At 37.9% G+C, this 19,571-nt stretch overlaps 1 protein-coding gene across 3 annotated transcripts in view; it reads left to right on the forward strand.

Moving 5' to 3' along the window:
• The window catches only part of MTRR (5-methyltetrahydrofolate-homocysteine methyltransferase reductase), a 33,268-nt gene extending 15,163 nt beyond the window's left edge, over positions 1-18,105 (forward strand). For all 3 annotated transcript variants that reach the window (XM_037727280.1, XM_037727279.1, XM_017496923.2), the window contains exons 6-15: positions 2,814-2,933; positions 5,116-5,269; positions 6,015-6,103; positions 8,366-8,546; positions 10,570-10,612; positions 11,629-11,815; positions 14,607-14,725; positions 15,726-15,818; positions 15,927-16,109; positions 16,877-18,105. In XM_037727280.1, coding sequence (XP_037583208.1) covers positions 2,814-2,933; positions 5,116-5,269; positions 6,015-6,103; positions 8,366-8,546; positions 10,570-10,612; positions 11,629-11,815; positions 14,607-14,725; positions 15,726-15,818; positions 15,927-16,109; positions 16,877-17,021 — 1,314 coding nt within the window. In that variant the 3' untranslated portion in view covers positions 17,022-18,105. The remainder of the gene's footprint in view (positions 1-2,813; positions 2,934-5,115; positions 5,270-6,014; positions 6,104-8,365; positions 8,547-10,569; positions 10,613-11,628; positions 11,816-14,606; positions 14,726-15,725; positions 15,819-15,926; positions 16,110-16,876) is intronic.
• The last annotated feature ends 1,466 nt before the right edge of the window (positions 18,106-19,571 follow it).

A 19,571-nucleotide genomic window follows, 5' to 3' on the forward strand; every position in this document is an offset into this window, starting at 1 on the left:
ATTCTCAGCCTTTTTAGGCTGGTTTCTTCCCTTCGTTATAAATTTATCCATCTGTGGTCTTTATAATTACCGTCTTTATAGTTGGGTTTCTGAATGGACGTCCAACTTGTTGATTCCCGGCACTAGAATCTGAGCAACCCAGTACGCCGGCCAAAACAGCAGCTTTAAGATTGATGGTGCTTTTCTGACTGCACCAAGAACCGCCACACCAAGGCAGCGGCAAAACCGCTTCACCGGCCTCAAGAGTCACTCTGGCGACACGTGGGGCTCCTCCGCTGGGAATCTCCTGGTGCGTGAGCAACAAAAATTGATCTGAAAGTGTGGCGTCCTCTTGTTCTCTGCTGTTTCAGTGGGAGCTGCAATCCTGAGCTGCTAGTGATCAGCCATCTTGGATCTCTCTCCAGGATGCTATTTTGTTTCTCATGTTCTGTCTTGGTGGTTGGGGAGGAGGATGGCGTCAGATTCAGAATCTTCTTGGCCTTCCTCACTATGATAGGTCTTACCTCATAGGCCAAGAATTCAGTGTTGCCTTGTGCCATCTGCTGAGTGGCCACTGGAGGTCCTGGACCAGGAGTCCATTTACTACCCAGCCCCCATGTGCCTTGCTGTCATAGATGAGCTGTCCTGACGCCTTGGGTCCCTGGGTAACAACATTCATTTGAACCTCTTCTTAATAGACCCTGAAATGTCTGAGTGTTCCCCTTAGCCCAGTGTCCATTTCCCCTTTGGGAGAAGGGCTGCCAAAGCCATTACCAAGAACAGTTTCTAGTGTCGCACAGTCCCTCCCCTAGGGACCCCTTCTCTCCTACAGTCAGTGGGTCACAGGTCTGGAGACAGGGTAGAGGATCATTTTTATTGGAGCAGCTGCCTACAGCTCCCTTGACATGCCTCCTTGATTTCTTTTCATTGTAAGGATTGATCCAGTGCCCTTGTCGGCTACCCATTTATTACATCTGTGTCCTGCCCTCTTCAGTCTAGGACCTCAGCTGTCTGTCGTGTGCATACTCTCCTGGCTCCCGTGGGGGCATGGTGTTTGTCATATACTTTCTTAGGGGTTAGTCCCTTACCTTTAGCTGGCCCAGTGCTTCAGTGGCTGAGTGTGTCGTGACAACCCCAGTTGTCAGTCTAGCAACCAGGAGAGGGGATGGGGTGTGACGGGAGCTAGAGGATATGTTGTGGGCAGACATCATCCAGGTGTAAGAAGGGGATTCCTACTCTTAATGGGAAGGACTGGCCACAGCTGCAGGCTCAAAGAGTTAAGGGAATCTGGGTATTCAGTATTTTATTCCTGGTTAGTCCCTGGCTTTCTCTGCCTTTGGTGTTGTGGGCTGCATGAGATGACTGCATTTTCTATGCTCCGGAGGATGTCCCCTGGCTTTTATACTTAATTCTTAATTGTAGACTTCATCATTTAAGCTTTTTGCATTTTTTTTCAAGTGTGAGTGAAGTTTAGCAGTAGCCCCCAAAGTCCCACCAGTCTTCTCTTCTATTTCTGCATAGTTCTCAAGCATCTGAATCTTGCAAGCTAATGCGTTTGCTTCCACTGGCTCTCCCTGCTACTTACAGTTGCATTGTTGCTGTGTGGCAGTGCTGTCTGTCTGCTCTCTCTCTGGTGTGATGTTCTCATTGTCAGCCAGGAAGATGATCCAGCTCCAGACTCCATTTTAGCACCCTTCTCAGGCTACCTGGGCACTGGCTGTCCTAGGTTGGTTCCCAGGAGTGAAACAGTGAGATGTTTTTAGGGCATCCTCTTGATGGCAGCATCTTTGGACTGGAGAGATGGAAGCAGGATTGGGCACAGTGAGAAGGTACACTCCGGTGCAGCCTCAGCAAAGGCCTAACAATCCCACAGGGTTCTCTGGAGCTGGTGGCTATTCGGAGTTATCCTGAGTTGGAACAAAGAGACTGGGCCTTTGTAGTCATTGATTAGATATTAGATGTGGGCTGCCTCTGAAGGAGGTGTGGTCAGGGCAAGGTGTGACCTGAAAATGCTGAGGTGGTTCTTGCAGGTGGCAGACTTAGTCAGCACTGCCACAGCCTTTGCAGAAGGCAGTCTTCTTAGGGATGCATCTCAGTGCACCCACATTTTGGTTCCCAGACACCCAGAACTGACCCTCATTCCCAGCTTTCCCATACGGCCACTTAACAACAATAAATTAACTGATAAAATATTGATAAAATATTTTCTGTTTTTAAACTTAGGAATATTAAGGTAGAAAAGGAATAGGCAGTAGTATAAATAGTTGATATTTTTGCAGTTTTCCAAGATCTGCTATATCCGGTACAGGGGCTGCTAGCCACATATGGCTACTTAAATTTAAATTAATGAACATTTGTTAAAACTAAGAATTGGGTTTCTTAGTGACACTAGCCACATTTCAGTTGCTCAGCAGCCATATGAACAGCGTTGCCCCACACTAGGGGGTTCCTATGACCATCTGCACACACATGTTGCAACCTTAAACATCTGTCATTTCCTTTAAGCTCTCCTTCCTGAAACATTTGCGTATATACTGTTTGCCTTTACTTAGTTTGTTAGGAAAACTACTAGATCTTTACATGAAAATGCTAGTATTTTGTATTTTCTATGTGTATTTCAGAAATTATAATGTCTAATAGACAAAGGGTTTGAAATGGAATTGAGCTTCTCTTCTGAAAAGCTAGCTCCATATGTCTGCACTCATTTACTTTGGAAATGAATACTAAGTAGCCAGAAAGTTTTGTAAGACCCTATGGATCTTGCATAGTCACTAAGTGAAAGAAGGGGATAATTGAAAATTGCACTTATATTTTGTCACATGTTTCTCAAATAGGAAAGCCAAGCATCTGTGATTTCAGCAGATCCAATTTTTCAAGTTCCAATTTCAAAGGCAATTCAGCTTACTACGAATGATGCCATAAAAACCACTCTGCTGGTAGAATTGGACATTTCAGTAAGTTGCAAAATTTATTTCTCAACACAGTCATATTGTCAAGATGTGCAGAAAGAGTTGTGTGATGCTTGGTTATATATGCTCAGTTGTGTGATGCTTAGTTATATATGCTCAGAAGGATGAGAGGTCTCTGACAGGACATCTCGCCATTTTATTCCTGACCCATCATTTTTTTCTTTCCACCCCTATTTTCTTTTCCACTTCAAGGAAGGGCTAGGAGGAGGAATAGCTAGGGGAGATTCAGCCTGAGAAGATATTCTGCCTTACTCAATAAGCCATGAAAGAATAATGGGATCAGAACAGCATTTTATATATACAAAGTCCAGGAAAGGAAGCTGTTCACCTAAGGTCAGCCACATAATTAGAAATAGAGCCTAAGGCCCAGCGAGGTGGCTCTCCCTGTAATCCCAGCACTTTGGGAGGCCGAAGGCAGTCACTTGACCCCAAGAGCTCTAGATCAGCCAGGGTAACATGGCAAGACCTTGTCTCTACAAAAAAATACAATGGTAGCTGGGCATGGTGGCATGCATCTGTAGCCCGGGCTACTTGGGAGGCTGAGATGGGATGATTGCTTGAGCCTAGGAGGTTGAGGCTATAGTGGGTTGTGATTATGCCACTGCACTCCAACGTGGGTGACAGAGTGAGACCCTGTCTCAGTTTTTTAAAAAAAGAAAAGAAAAATAGAACCTAGACAGTCAGATTAGGGTTAATTCCTCAGAGCAGTAGTTTGATTTCTTTGAGAATCTAGAAAAAATTATGGACTCTCCTGAAAAATAATTACACTTCTCCTTCAGTATCTTCAAAAGATTTGTTCCAGGACCTCTTTCAGTTACCAAAATCCTCAAAGCTCAAGTCGCTTATGTAAAATGTTACAGTATTTGTATATAATCTGTGTACATCCTCCCCTACACTTTAAGTTATCTCTGGATTACTTACAGTCTAACACAGTGTAAGTAGTTTCTATACTGTGTTTTAAATTTTGCATTATTTATGTTGTTATTTTTTACTGTTTTTTCCCTCCCAAATATTTTCCATCCAAGGTTGGTTGAGTCTGAGGATGGAGAACCTAAGGATATGGAGGGCCAACTGTATTATGGAAACATTTGCATACAGTTTTAGTGTGAGGTGTGCCTCTGTGTGCCCCGTCCGTGGGCCCCCTTCCCACCCTACCTACCCTACTGTTAAGAAACTGATTGATAATCCTAAAACTAGTGCTTGAGTACCTCTTCAAAGATATTTAGCTCAAACCCTTTATTTTATGAAAGTCTTGAGAGGTTAAGTGGGTTGTTTATTCAGAAAAGCAAAGGCTCATTAAGGCTGTCTGTGTAGATTTAATTGAACTTCCTAACAGAGAAAAATACAATGTGTCAAAAATAGATGGTTTTGCATCCATAAGTATTAATACTATGTAGACTAAAATATTTTTTATTCTGGTATTTTACATTTTTGTCATAAAGAGGCAAGGATTGGTCTGTGCTTAGTCCAGTCTGTCTCCCTTGCCAGTAAGAAATGTGAGCTTGTGTCGTGAGATGCTTCTTCCCAGGGCGGTAGCCTGCATCTGCGTCGCCCTGAGGCTTGGAGGCAATGGGCCTGGGAATAGACTTGACTTGGGAAGTGGTGGCTTTTCCAGCCCACGTTTGCTTACAACCAATATCAAGCCAGATGGTGTAATGTTTTATACTTCAGGGAAAAAGATCCTTTCCTACCCCCTCAAGGAAAAGAGGAAAGTAAGGAGAAGAAAATTGAAAGCCAATCATTTTATCATGATTAGTTTCATTCAGTCATAATGTATGTTTTTGTGTGTGTGCACATGTATGTTTTTGTAAGATGGATTTTTATATTTACATGGGTTATTGAAAACACCATAGGCCCTTACTCTGTGAGAACGAGGAAGTCCGACTTCCATTTATTAAGCATGCAATGATAAAAGGCAAAACACTGGATAACTACCGGATTTCTTTTTAATAGTACTTACTTATAATGAAAGTACATTCATTTGGTTAGTTGGGCTTATTGATTAAAACAAAGTTTTTTTTGTTTTTGGAATTAGAATTATTTTCTTTCTGAGTTCATATATTAAACTCATAATATAACGTAAACTATATTTTTGTTACCCTACAGCTTAAAGTATGTAACACATATAGTGGAGTTGTTGGGTTTTTTCATTTTGGTTCTTCTCTAGAAAACAGATTTTTCCTATCAGCCTGGAGATGCCTTCAGCGTGATATGTCCTAACAGTGATTCTGAGGTACAAAGCCTACTCCAAAGACTGCAGCTTGAAGATAAAAGAGAGCACTGTGTGCTTTTGAAAGTAAAGGCAGACACAAAGAAGAAAGGTACAGCCCTGATGCTGTGACATCCGGGTGTTATGGGCCAGAGGACTGGAACTTATGGTGAGAGTGTGCCGCTAAGGATCAGTGTCCTGTGTGGTGGCCACACAGATGGCTGGGGCTCAGCTGTGCCTCAGGGTCCAGGAACACAGGTGTGCACTGGTATTGCTGGTTTCTTAACTTTTATGTTAATTACACTGAATACAAAGATAATGGATATTGTGATTATTGGACATTTGTGGACATGAAAAGTAAGTGTAAATGTAGATTTTGAGAAGCATTGGACCAGGTTCTTTTATAAAATTTTCCTGTTATGTTTACGTCTCATAGTATATTTCTTACTGCTTATTTATTACATGAAATAATTGCCTTGTCCATAATTGAGAAGTTATTTTTCAAAATATCAATATATTAGTTATTTGCTTAGAATCTTGACCCTGAATGTTTTTTTGAGAATAATGCTAATGGAGCTCTGCTGTCATTTTAGCTTTTTGTTCCTTAATTTTCAGTAATTTTCTTTTCTTTTATTTGGCTTATCTTGAATTTATATTATTTTTGTCTTTTTTATAAGGTAGAGTTTTTTTACTATATTCATTTCGGGAAATTTTTTTGGCTGAATAAACATTGCCAACAATTGTATTGCACTTTGACGCGCTATAAAGTACTATGGTAATTGTGTTTTGGGGAGTGTAAAACATTTTATTCTTTATCTTCTATGTCATGGACCCCTTTCCTGTCTTTACCTGAAAAGGAGCTGCCTTACCCCAGCATATACCTGCGAGATGTTCTCTCCAGTTCATTTTTACCTGGTGTCTTGAAATACGAGCAATTCCTAAAAAGGTATTTTTTTTCTGTCTTCTTCAGGTAACTATTTTAAAATATGCTTATTAGCTTTGTTTAGGATTGATTAAATAAATCTAGAATCTGCCCTTTGTGGTGTTAAAAAATATGATCTTCGTAGCATGTTTTTAATATTAGTTCCAAAGGGTGTGTGCTATCATAACTGTCATACACAAATCTTTTTATGTTGTATTTGCATTAAAATTTTTGTTTTCTATTGAAATGAGATTGTTTAAATAGGGCTTTTTCTTAGTCTTATTTTTACTAGTCATTAACTGTGTAGCACATTCCATAGTGATGGAGGTGACTGCGGTTGACCTTGTGTTACCCAGGTACACATCACTGCTGCTGCTTTAACTGGTGACAGAAAAATCTAATGAGAGCTTAGGATTCTCCCCACCACCACTTGCCACTTGCCACAGTTGTTAAGATCTCCTTTGTGTAATACTACATAACTATTTATTGCTGTAACAGAATGCTTCAGGAGAAATGGACGGGTTTTGGTAGGTAAAAATCAATTTTTACATGAACTTGGAGGTAGAACAATCCACTAGATGTCAGTATTGTACCAGAAACTGTTTTTTAAAACTACTTGTAAACTGATTTCTTCTAACCAGTTCCCTGAAGTGGCTATTAGTGAATAAAATTTTTCACTTGTGCCTTGCCACACTTGTATTGATATGAGCAGAAGAGTGTTGTAATTAGACCATCATCTCCCCAGTGTAATTTTGGTATCATTTTATTAATATGTTTATTGTATTTCTAGTCTTGGGTGAGTAAACTGCTTTAGAGAGAGACTCAGCTCTCCCTAAATACACATAGACACACATAATTTTTTTTCCATCTTCCTTTCCTGGTAATCAGCTAGAGATGTAATTTGAGTAAATTTAGAATTAATTTACTTTGATGAGAGCTTACTGATTAAGTCACAATTTTGGTTCAGCTCTGCTTTAAAATTTGTGTAAAGTGTGTGTGTGTGTATGTGTCTTTTTTCTTTCTTTCTTTTTTTTTTTTTAAATAGTAGCTCATTGGAAAAATTCTGGATATAGAAATAAATAACCCAGGAAACCAAAGTATTTTATAATCAAACTCTCAGAGTTGACACTTGAATTTTGTTTTCCAGAGGAAAAAAATGGGGGCCCGTATTACATGTGTTGTTCTATAACTTGCCCTTTTTATTTAACAAATCAAGCATCTGTATATTTCAGGATGGAAAGAGTTTTAATGGTTACTATAGATATGCCATAATTTGTTGATGTAATTATGGACAATTGAGTCATTTTTGCTTTTTCAACTATTAAGAAAGCGAGGCAGACATTCTTGTACTGTATTAATCTTTGCACACTTACTTGAAATATGTTTGTAAAACAAAAATTCCTTGGAGTAGAATTGCTGTTTTAAAAATATTTACGGTTTAAGTTGTAGTAATGTTTGTCAGGTTTGTCAGCTTGTTCTCCAAAAATAGTGCAGTATTTCCTGTTTTAGTACTATAAAGTTTTTGTTGTTCTAGAGTGAATAAAGCAAGGGTTTAAAACTGTCACTGTTTTAGCTTTTAATATAGGAGATTGTATTAGCTTTAGAATTTACAAAGCGTTATTGGTAGATTTTTTAATATCTTGCCAAAGGTCTATGCAGAGATTTGGGGTGTGCTTTCAGCAGCCTTTCCTGAGTTCTCGTTTTTGTTCAACATTGAGTTTGGCACTTGGAGGAACACGTGTCATTTGTTAGTGTCTAGGTATTTTAGACAGATTCTTCAGCAAAGCCTTTGGAAACCTGTGACTCCTTTGGGAACAGTGATTTTGTCTGCCTGTTAAGGCAGTCCAGGACACAATCATCTGAGCCAAGAATTTACAGTAGCAATACCCATTAGCATTTCATGTAACATTTGATGCAGATAATTACTGAAGTGCTTTGTTCCTAAAGAGCCCTTGAGAAATAAGCTATGTATGCATGTAATTAATAGCTTGTAATTGCATTGAAATAAAACGTTTTTATTAGCAAGTTTGATGTTTTGTCCAGGAGTTTGGACTTTGAGAATTAGAATTCAGAATTTTATTATTTTTATTTATTGTGGAATTTTTCCAACAAGTTAACATTAAAGCAAATGGTAAATTAAATTCCTTCCTCCTGACAACAAATCGTAGTGGCTTTCTCTTTTTTTTTTGGGTAATTGGGTGCATCCCCAGGTGGATACTTAACTGAATATTCTAATAGCTCTGCCCACAGAGTGTGTCATGATTTAAGGTGTCCTCCTTTTTGTAGGCATTTTTGCGAGCCCTTGTGGACTATACCAGTGACAGTGCTGAAAAGCGCAGGCTACAGGAACTGTGCAGTAAACAAGGGGCAGCCGATTATAACCGCTTTGTGCGCAACGCCTGTGCCTGCTTGTTGGATCTCCTCCTCACTTTTCCTTCTTGCCAGCCACCGCTCAGTCTCCTCCTCGGTGAGTAGTCACTTTCACAAGCACCGTGGTGGCTGTTCTTGCACTGGTAGGTGAACCACCTTTCTGTAGTAAAGAAAATTTACTGCTCTTATCTTACCCTTTGTATTCTGTGCATAGTGAGAATGCATCTAAATGAATGGTGGTGATTGGTAAGTAAACATCTTAGGGCACTGTGACATCTGTGCTGCCTTCTGGAAGTCACAGAATTCCCCTTCCAAACTTTTGATTTCGTCTTTTGTCTTCCAGCAGTGTCACTATCGTTTTCTCTCTTAATATAGTTAGTTGTAATTATTTTTTTTGGCTCAGGATTGACCATCTTTTCTAATTTAACGTTTTTTTCAGAAAGCTTGTTTAGCTAAAGGTCTAAAAATGAGCTTTTCATTAAAAAGCTATCTTTTTCAAAGATAAGGAACATCATATTTAATTGATAGAGGTTGATGCAGTCTGTACTCTATATGCAGAAATGCCCCCATCTGAGCAAGTCCAGATCAAGGGTCCTTCAGGAGCAAAAGGGGATTGTGTCATACCAGTACAAGTTGACATACTCAGGGTACTGCCAGGCAGAGAACCATCACATTTTTGCCCAGACTGACTCTTCTAGTTCTCATACTCCAACAGAAAAGACTTCAGCATTGTCCCTGAGTAGTCAGTGTCATGGGGCCTTTCTGCCTCTCAGGAAAGGATTGAAAATGCTTGCTAGGGGCGAAGACTGAGAGTTTTGTAGGACTTTGAAGACTTTATTACTTTCCTGTGCTTGTAATTTTATCATCTTTCCCATAGTGATAAGTAGTCATGCCTTTAACATTTGCATTTGTCTTTGGTGACACCAAATTGTGTATTGTCCTTTTTACTGTTAGGCCAGCAAGATCCTTTTTTATACCCAGTACAGTTATAGGCACCCTCCTTTGCAAGCCAGGTCCTGATTTCTCCTCCTTTTTCTTAGTGTTCTTTTCACGTAGGAACTCCCCAAAATGATAAGACTGTGTTGCTGAGTGAGGCTGCTCTTCTTGCCATCCTGTCCTCAGGCTGGCCCTCTCTCCTTCTTCAGTGAAATTTCCGAGAACTGTCAGCAGGATTAGGATGACAGACAGAACACAGGGTGGGGAGTTCTAAGTAGTATTGGAAAGTTCTCTTATCATATGCTAATTCAGTTCAATTATTTTGTAGATTTTTTTGTTACCTTTTAGTATGTTTGTAACACTACCACTTATTACATAGTTGTATAAAAAAATTAGTCATTGGGATTTATAAAGAATTATATTATTTTTTAATTTCTTCAAGAAAAATAAAAATATCTAAAGTTGAATATTAAGTCAAACACCCTACTACACGTTATTTTGATGTTTATTGAAACTCTAAGCCATTATAGATAGATTTTTTTCAAATTTTCAATCAAATAACTGCTAAAAATAAAACATACCAAAACATAAACATTTCAAAGTTTATTAGTGGACAGTTAGATATTTAAATATAGATTCCTTAACCTGCTTTTGAAATAATACCTATGTATTTTGAAATCACTGAATGTTTTGATAATTTTTAAAAACCAAACACATTTATTGTAAGATGGAAAATATTTCAAGCTAAGTATTTTCAGTAATTCATAAAAGAATAGCCTTTAATGTTTTTGGGATCATGACTTTATTTTAAATCTGAAAACTGGACACCTTCCTGTAGAAAACTGCACAAACCAAATAAGGGCTTACTCATGGACCTGTTACTAGGAGCCTTAGCTTTAAAAATCTAGCATATGAGTAGAAATCCTGATTTAGGAGTAAGGAAATGCATCATATCTGGTTTTTAACTTGAGGAATTGAAGGAAAAAAATAGTAATATTTTACTTGAGCACATATAGTTTATACATGCTCTTAAATAATATTTAAAACTAGGACATGTTTTGAGTGTTCTAAATAAGACATGGATAAATTTAGGCCTTTGGATTGTTACTATTTTTTTTATCTTTTAGGTAAGGTTATGTTCAGTAGTAGTGAACTAATAGCTGCTTCTTTTATTTTTTTTCTAGAACATCTTCCTAAACTCCAACCCAGACCATATTCATGTGCAAGGTACTAATATTCATTCAGATAATATTTACCATCATTTCTCTAAAATCTTAGGGCACTCAAGCTTCCAAATCCTTAGTTTACTAATTTATTCAGTGAAAACTTACCTGATTTATGGAAGACAGTACCAGGCGTAATGAAGCAGAAGAAGAATCACAGAGCTCCTGTCCTCTGGGACTTCATAGATTTTAACATCTTGGGTGGCTCCCCACGGCCCAGCACTGTGTTTCCCCACTAAGGAGAGTCTCAGGCTCCTCCACATGCTTCTGTGTTGATGTGCCCAGCCACCTTCACCGAGCAGCTGTGGAAGAGAGGGGAGACAGAAAAGTTCCACTGTAAAACATTTGATGAGCACTGGCTTATAGGATTCTCCCGCTGGCCTTTGTTTCATTGCAAAGCCTCTACCATTTTCCCATTTGGCTCTCTGTTTTGTCTTTCAGTAATAATACAAGAAGGTGAACTATTATTTTGGTTGAAAAAGGAATTAAGAATGAATTTGAGATCTTTTGCATTATTTACCCTGTCATGTGAAAAGAAATATGTTTTTGTAGGAATGTCTTTTAAAGATGTTTTTACTTTGAATTTTTAGTTTTCTCTTTTCTGGGTGTATACTTCAGTTACTTTAAAGTTTTATTATCTTACCAGTAGATAATAGATGGATATTTGTTAGAATTTATCCCTATTCCTTCACCTGGTAAAAAGTTTATAATAAATATTGAGTGAATGAGTGTTTTGCATGAAGATCATTAGAACATATTAGTTTTTATAAATCTTATTTTGTCCTAGTGCAAGCAAATAAAATTGGAAACTTTTCTCGAATGATACCACAAAATGTGAGGGTATGAGGGTTGGGGGGCAGGTTTTAATTACATAATAATGGCTTTCCTCTATGAGGATTTGGAAGGTAGATTAGAGCCTGTGAGGAAATATTTCTTAATTGAGTAAAAAAAGGTTTAGTTTGACCCATATGTGTAGTAGTACTGATACCAAGTTCAAAACTTGTCTGTGTGTCTTTGCAGCTCAAGTTTATTTCACCCAGGGAAGCTTCATTTTGTCTTCAATATTGTGGAATTTCTATCTACTGCCACAGCAGAGGTTGTGCGGAAGGGAGTGTGTACAGGCTGGCTGGCCTCGTTGGTTGCCTCAATTCTTCAGCCAGACACATATGCGTCCCATGAAGACAGCAGGCAAGTCCTGGCTCCTAAGGTACTAGCACCTTAACTTCAGCATTGTGAACTCATACTCTTTGATTAGAAAAACCAATGTTGCCTCACCCACATCTTTCATTACTATCATAAGAAAATGTATTCTATTCGTGAATTTTAAAATCTCTGTTGGAAGAGCAGAAAACTGTTTACTTCCATGTACTCTTTAATTAGTGTGTGTATTTTTTGAATGTGTAAAGCATGAATTTTATATAGTACGGTCTTTGCTTGTCCTGTTCATGGAAAAGACCTTTTCTGTAGATACTCTTAGTACATTGGCCAAGGGAGGAGTGGAGAAGAGTCCAGCAAGTATTTAAGGGGGTGAGGAGAGACAGTCTCATTTTATGTTGAAGCTGTATCCTGCCTCTCAAATAAGTAGTTCTACACTGGGAGTCTGATGGCAACTAAAGATTAATTTTATATTGTCCAGTTTTGGCTAGTAGGATTCCCGTATCCCTGTTTCTCTCCTTTTTTATCTGTGGTGTGTGATATCTGAATTTGTGCTATTACTGAGAAGACATTATGGTGGTAAATACTTTTACAGCACCTAGGAGTAAAGGGCTATGTGATTTTCTGAACAGATTATGGACACATTTACACCGGGACTTACTGACACCTTTTTATGTTTTGATACAGCACTCAGCAGAATTTCAAGACCACGTGTATAGGGAACAATTTAAAGTTGTACCTTCTTGCCCACAGAATGGTTGAAATAAAGCAACATTTCAGGCTTTATCATAAAGTCCTCTTTCTTCATGGTGATGAAGAAATCAGTGATTCACTTGGAGTGTTGGCTTAGGAGCAGTTTGGTTTTTTAAAGCTATTAGAATTGAAAAGCTCCTGGGATATACTTGAGAGGTTAAGGGATGATTGCTGCTTGAAATTGCCCTTTAACTTGATATTTTTCAAATCTGCTGCCTGGAACAGAGAAATACTTTACTGTGTTCATTAAACTTCATATATTCATTATACATAAAAATATTAGGAACCTTACAGAAGCTGTTTCTTTTTTGAGAAGAAGTATTATAGTACTGATATAAAAGTCTATGTCACTTGGTGATTGTATAAAGATAGCAGATGATCTTCAGAACATTAAAAACAATGTGTGTTTATCATGTATCATAAACACTAAGCATGAGTGCCTTTCACCTGCTCCGTCTTTCGTCCCTCCCTCTTTTCCTCCTTCCTTCCCATTTTAACAGATTTTTATTGACTATCCCATCTGTATGCACTAGAAGTGCAGCCATCAAGAATACAATTTAAAATTATGTGAAATTGCCTGTGTTTAGTTGTACCATGATTTATTACAAATTATAGAGAATGTTGACCTTTGCAAGACCTTTCACACGTCCTGCCCTACTGTGGCAGATAGTACAGTTGTTCACAGATTAACCCTGCCACTGATGTTCAGCCTGGCTGTGTGCATCTGCCACATCTGAGCTGGAGCACTATCCCTGCTGGCATGGCATAGCTTAGCTCTCTTCCTCTTCCCATCTGCCATGATGCTCTTTCCACATAGACCCCAAGTGAAGCAGCACCACAGCCAGCCCGCAGCCTTCGAGGAAGAAAGCCCCAGAACCTAGAAAGTGTGCTGTTGTCTCAGGATCTTTGCACATGTGTTTTCTTTTCTGCCAGAGCATGCTCTGGCGTGGCTAACTCAACTTGATTCAGATTGTGGTCAAAGGTCTCATGGTAGACATGGGCCTTCTTTGACATTGGTGTTTGAATGAGCAGCTCACTGCCACACTCGTCATTTCCTTACCCTCTGTAATTTTGCTTCCTAAGACATTAGGAAGTCATCACCTATCATTCTCTGGATATACATGATAATGTGTGTGTTTATTTTCTTTCCTCTCACTAGAATGTTAAGTTCCATAAAGACAGGAGTGTTGTTTTGTTCATTTCTGTATCCCTAATGCCTGTCACAGTAAATACATTCAGTAAATCTGTTAAATGAATGAAGCAAATAAGGCTAATGTAATGTTAACTAATTTCATTCCCAAGTAAGAGCAGTAATGAGACACAGCTCTGCCATTCCTTCATTTAAAAGGTATGGTGTTCAAGCTCTTATTACTTCCTACAGTTGTCCTTGAATTAACAGTTAAAATGTATACAGTTACACCACCATGCAAGGTGGAGGGGAGTCCTGTCATTCTTAAACCTTATATCACTCAGTATGACTTTTGCATATGACAGTGAAACTGGAATTTTTTAACAAAATCTTTTTGTTAAAGATTTTATTTAGTTATAACAAAGATAATTATTGGTAATATTGGACCCAGAATAGCAAATACAACACCATTATTTAGAATATTTGGAGCAGCCCCTTAATTTCTTTTTAAGGTGCCTGATATTTATTTAAAAATTTTCAACCTCATTGTGATAGTAATCTTTATTGGGCCTTCATCTACAAACATGAAGAATCATATCTTCATATTTAGAGTGCGTCTCTCCATAATATGTACTATTGGCTGCCCACTAGAAAGCAAATCTTACCCATGGACCAAGAAACTTGGTTTGATTATTATCTATATAGTGTTCTACTTACAGACATGATACCTGTCGTTTTTTTAAAGCATTTTTTATTTTAATAAAAAAGAAAAATTTGCAAGACAGATTTCTTTCTGTGGTGACAAATGTTCTCATGGTTTCAATAAAATCAAATGCTGCTATTTAGTGATTTTTTTTGATGGGAATTTGCCCTTTCTTGATTTATTTAGCAAAGATCATCTTGGTTATATGCTCTTGCCTCAGTTTTCTTTCATACTTACACATTTGGTTTAATATTTCAGATCTCCATCTGTCTTCGAAAAACAAATTCTTTCCACTTGCCAAATGACCCCTCAATCCCCATCATAATGGTGGGCCCAGGAACCGGCATAGCACCGTTTATTGGGTTCCTACAACATAGGTATGTTCTTTTTTTGGCTGATGGGAAAATGCATTCCTGAGTAGCCTTTTCTTGTTGTTCATTTAGTCATTTTTAGGATAATCGGACTTTGACTGTAAAATTTTTATTTAAAAGATCATTATTCCATGTGTGATAACATAATTTGTCACCATGGAAAAAGTAAACATATAATATAGAGGTTTTGCTTTGTCCCAGAACTCCCTTTTTTCCTGTGGCACTTTGAGTTTTTATTTTTTCAGCTACACTATGGTTTATAGCATATATAGTTGGGGACAAATGTTGGGCATAACTTCGTACTGTGATGATATACACAGCTGTTGTAGCTATCCCTTAATTGGATAAAATTGGTAGTGGCAGATCCAATTATAGTAAAAGTTTCAACATTAAACATCAGTAAGTTCCAACAGAATATTAATAAGTGTAACTTTGTATCAGAAGTATTTGATATGAAATAAGTAAATAAAATCATACTTCCGTTTATATTTGTGAAGTAATGAGCAAGTCTAAGGTACTGTTCCTCAGGTAGTAGAGCCCTGTCCTTCGGACAGTTATTTTGTTTCATTTTAATTTTTTCCTTAAGGAAGCAAAAGCATAGTTACAGATGAGTGTGTTCATCATTTCATAGACACTTTGTACATTCTACCAGCCCTGTGCCACTTTTCCATGTTAAGAATTTATTTATTCATTAAATTGCTATTAACATTATTGAATCTAGAACTCTCTCTGGATTTCACAGTGTGATACTTTGAATTGTCCTCATTTCATGTGTGTCTTATGTAGCCACTTCTCCACACACTAGTGTGGTGTCTGCCTAGTGTGGTGTCTGCTGGAGTGGCCATGACAGCCTATGGAGAGTAAAATGTGAATTAAATGACTGAATGTTCAGCTGCAGAGATGTGTTTTACAAATGTGTCTGAGTTTTTCGGTGGTAGTTCCTAATGAAAGAGATTGGTTTTACATATTTCTTATATCACACACCTGAACTTTTTTTTCCACTTAGAGAGAAACTCCAAGAAGAACACCCAGATGGAAATTTTGGAGCAATGTGGTTGTTTTTTGGCTGCCGGCATAAGGATAGGGATTATCTATTCAGGTACTGTACAGTTCCAGTATTGTACTCAGCCACTGAGTGTACAGTTTTAATTCTCAGACTTTTTCAACTTGACAGCTTTTTAGTGATCTGTTATATATTATATTTCAGAAAAGAACTCAGACATTTCCTTAAGCATGGGATCTTAACTCATCTAAAAGTTTCCTTCTCACGAGATGCTCCTGTTGGGGAGGAGGAAGCCCCAGCAAAGTACGTGCAAGACAACATCCAGCTTCATGGCAAGCAGGTGGCGAGAATCCTCCTCCATGAGAATGGCTGTATTTATGTGTGTGGGTGAGTAGTCATCTTGCTGCCCAGGTCGGGTAGGAGAGGGCCACTGGTGATGTCTGTAGAAGAAACAAAAGACTGAGAAGCCAGTAATCTAGATATGCAGGGAAAAGACAGGATTCTTCAATACAGGAATAGACATAGAAGTTCTGAAATGATTTTGACATATTTAATAGCCCAGAAGTAGTTGTTATCAGGGAAATAGTGGTGAAAGTTAATGCTTGCATTGTACACTCTCAGTACCATTTTACGTACCTGTTTCTAGCCTCTGAAGAATTAAGATATAGAAGCACTTCAAAAGGACCTGGCACATACTAACTCCTCAGTAAAGTTGTCTGTTACTAACTCTGTGTGTATAAAGACCTAGAAGCATGCGAGAGATCTGGTTCCCTTCAGGAGTATGAGTCCACTGTGTGCCTTGAGAGTGGAGGGCAGGAAATGAGGGGCAAGCCAGCAGGTGAGCAGGAGTGAGGTGGGGCCTTAGATGCTTCCCTGACACCTAGGAAATCCTTGGCCTGCTCTGAGGACCCAGAGCCTGTGGAGGATTGGGAGATGTGAAACCGTGTGGTCAGCTCTGCCTCTTAGAGCAATCAACGTAGACGAAGGCCTGGGCTGGGAGTGAATGAGGCTGGGAGGTCTGTGTGAGATGTCCTGAGAAGAGGGAGGGAAGAACTGTGGTGGTAGAGTCAAAGGAAATGAGAAACTTGGGAATTAAGGAGGATTTGGTAAAAATTCCTGTTTGCAAACAATAATCTTATTATTTTCTTTTCTAGAGATGCTAAGAATATGGCCAAGGATGTAAATGATGCCCTTGTGGAAATAATAAGCAAAGAGGCTGGAGGTGACAAACTAGAAGCGATGAAAACCCTGGCCACTTTAAAAGAAGAAAAACGCTATCTTCAGGATATTTGGTCATAGAGCCGGAAATTTAAAGAAGAGAATTAAGCTCTTTTTTCTGAAAATACTAAAAGTTGGTTTTATCAGTGCCAAGACACTAAATGTTCAAAAAAATTTTTTCTTTTAACATTTTTTGGAGGAGATGGACTGGGGATTGGATCATTTAACAATATAACAACACTTACTGATTTGATTTTACTTACCTTCCCTCTATGCCCTTCTTGTGTCTGTGACCTTCCCCAAGCTGCCCTGTTGCCTGTGAGCTCTCCTGAGCTGAGAGGCAGCCTTCGCTCCCCATTAGCGCCTCCTTTGCTTCCCAGAGAACTTCACAGACTGTCCTGACATGCAGAGGCTTCCTGAAATAGGGAGATTCACTGAGTAGCAAATTTTTGTGAAATTACAGTGACAGTGCCAACGTTTTAAAAAAATATATAAAAATGATTTATTTTTATATGATGTATATCCATAAAGAAGTCTCATATTAATATACTTAAACTATACATGTAGAGCATATCTGTTACATGTTTATGTAATTATCAAATGGTTATTTATTACCCAAGCTGTATTTCTGATAAATATTTTAGGATAGGTCTCTTACAAAGGGATTTATTTTTATGATGCTAGAAATATGAAATGTATTTTAAAATTTCACTCTAGCATATGATTTATCTATCACTGTTACTTTTTTTATATTACAATTTCAAAATTTGGGGATATTTGCATTGAATTTACAGGTACCAGTATGCACATATTTTAGTAAATAGATACAACCTTGTTCCTCTCTCATCTTTTATTTTTGCTTCTTGGCACATTTTTTTGTTTTCCCACATTATTTATCTCCATGATACCACTCAAGCTGTGTCCTGGGCCTGAAACACTGACTTTAGTTAGTATCCTTGTAATTTTAGATTCCCAATGTCTAATTCTCTTAAAATTTGCCTAAACAAAACAAAATATAAAGGGTTATGATAATTTTTTTCACTGTTTTATACTGTAGTATATATTATATTTTTATTTGATAGCTTGGCATTTAAAAAAAACCTATTTGTTGAAGACTTCTGACCCTTTTGAGAAATAAAGATCTGAAAGAAATGGCATCTTAAAATTTGGTAAGTTTTTGTGGCTATTTAATCTCATATTTTATTTTCATTGTGTATTTTATAATAGAAACCAATCTAAAAATAAGGGATAGGAAAATATACTAAGCAAATACTATGTAACATACATAATTATATGTGTAGGTTGTATGTTGCAGCCAAGATACACTTAAGGTGAAATCATTAAAAGAGACAGCAAAAATAAGATACAACGAGCAAGAACTTGTGTCTACCTGCCAATACTATCTATAATTACATGACCCAAAATTTTTATCTGTAAAAAGAAACTGACAAATAGTCAATCATAAATTGGTATTGGAAACTGACCTAAACCCATTTTGTTTATTCACAGCATCCAGGTTTTTTCTAGATAATTGCTAGGTAAGTTTTAGGTGAGCATCATTCAGCTATTCCCTGCAGCCTTACCAGCTAGTGATAATGAAAATAGATATCATTATAAATGCTGCTGTGCATACAGACATTTATTAAACATACATTTATTAGTAATCAGGCACCAAACAGTTCTAACAACCTAGTTTCTAAGCTTAATGAAGTTCTAGCTTTCTCTTTTGGCACTCCACCACCCCTTGCAGGAAGAGTTTACTCACGGTTTGAGTAGTCACAAGGTGGTTGTGACTACTCTAGGGACAAGATTTTGTTATCATCATGAACCATCTTCTAACCTAGAGAGGGGAGGTGCTATTTTACAGGTAAGCCTGAGGCATCACCTGGGCCTTGCTAGATAAAGTCTTTAACCTTGGTTGTGTAAGGGTAGGGAGTAGTCTCAGTTCTGTCCTGATTCCCTGTCTTGAATACCACTGGTGTTAGCAGTGAGGGACATTTTCTAACCTGTTATTCTAACAAGCCATTATTGCATTCATTATTTTCAGTTACCAGTCTTCATGCTAATTAGTAGTAAAAATAAAGAGCTTGTAGTAGGCAGTTCTGCAATGTGACTTTTCTGATTAGAATGCTCACTGCACCTAGAGGATTCCTTTCTGTGATTCAGACTTAACAGTGTTTGTGGATTATTCTAAAGTGAGTTACACTGTTATACTGAAACAATCGTCCTATGTAATCATAAACTCTCAGATAAAAAGGGAATTTGGATTTCACAGCAAACTAATGTATATGCTACACCCAACAAACTGGGCATCCATGTTGATTTCAAATACACTTGAACGATTTTAAAACTGACCATGGACTAAGCCATAAAGAAAGACTCAACAAATTACATAAAATAAAACATTGTTCACTGACTCTAATATAATAAAAAAGCAACTACAAAACCCACAGAGGCCACAATGAAAAATTTTAAACACATGCAGATGATTCATAGCTTAAATTATTAAATGTACACATGGAATTCAGGTGAATTTCAGGGGGAGGATTCAATCATCTGTTTCACAAAGTACTGTGCACCCAGTGACTAAAATAGTTAAAACATTTTTGATCTCAGGGATCTTTACATTAT

The sequence above is a fragment of the Cebus imitator genome, unplaced genomic scaffold, assembly GCF_001604975.1.
Source record: "Cebus imitator isolate Cc_AM_T3 unplaced genomic scaffold, Cebus_imitator-1.0 Scaffold226, whole genome shotgun sequence".
Lineage (NCBI taxonomy): Eukaryota > Metazoa > Chordata > Mammalia > Primates > Cebidae > Cebus > Cebus imitator.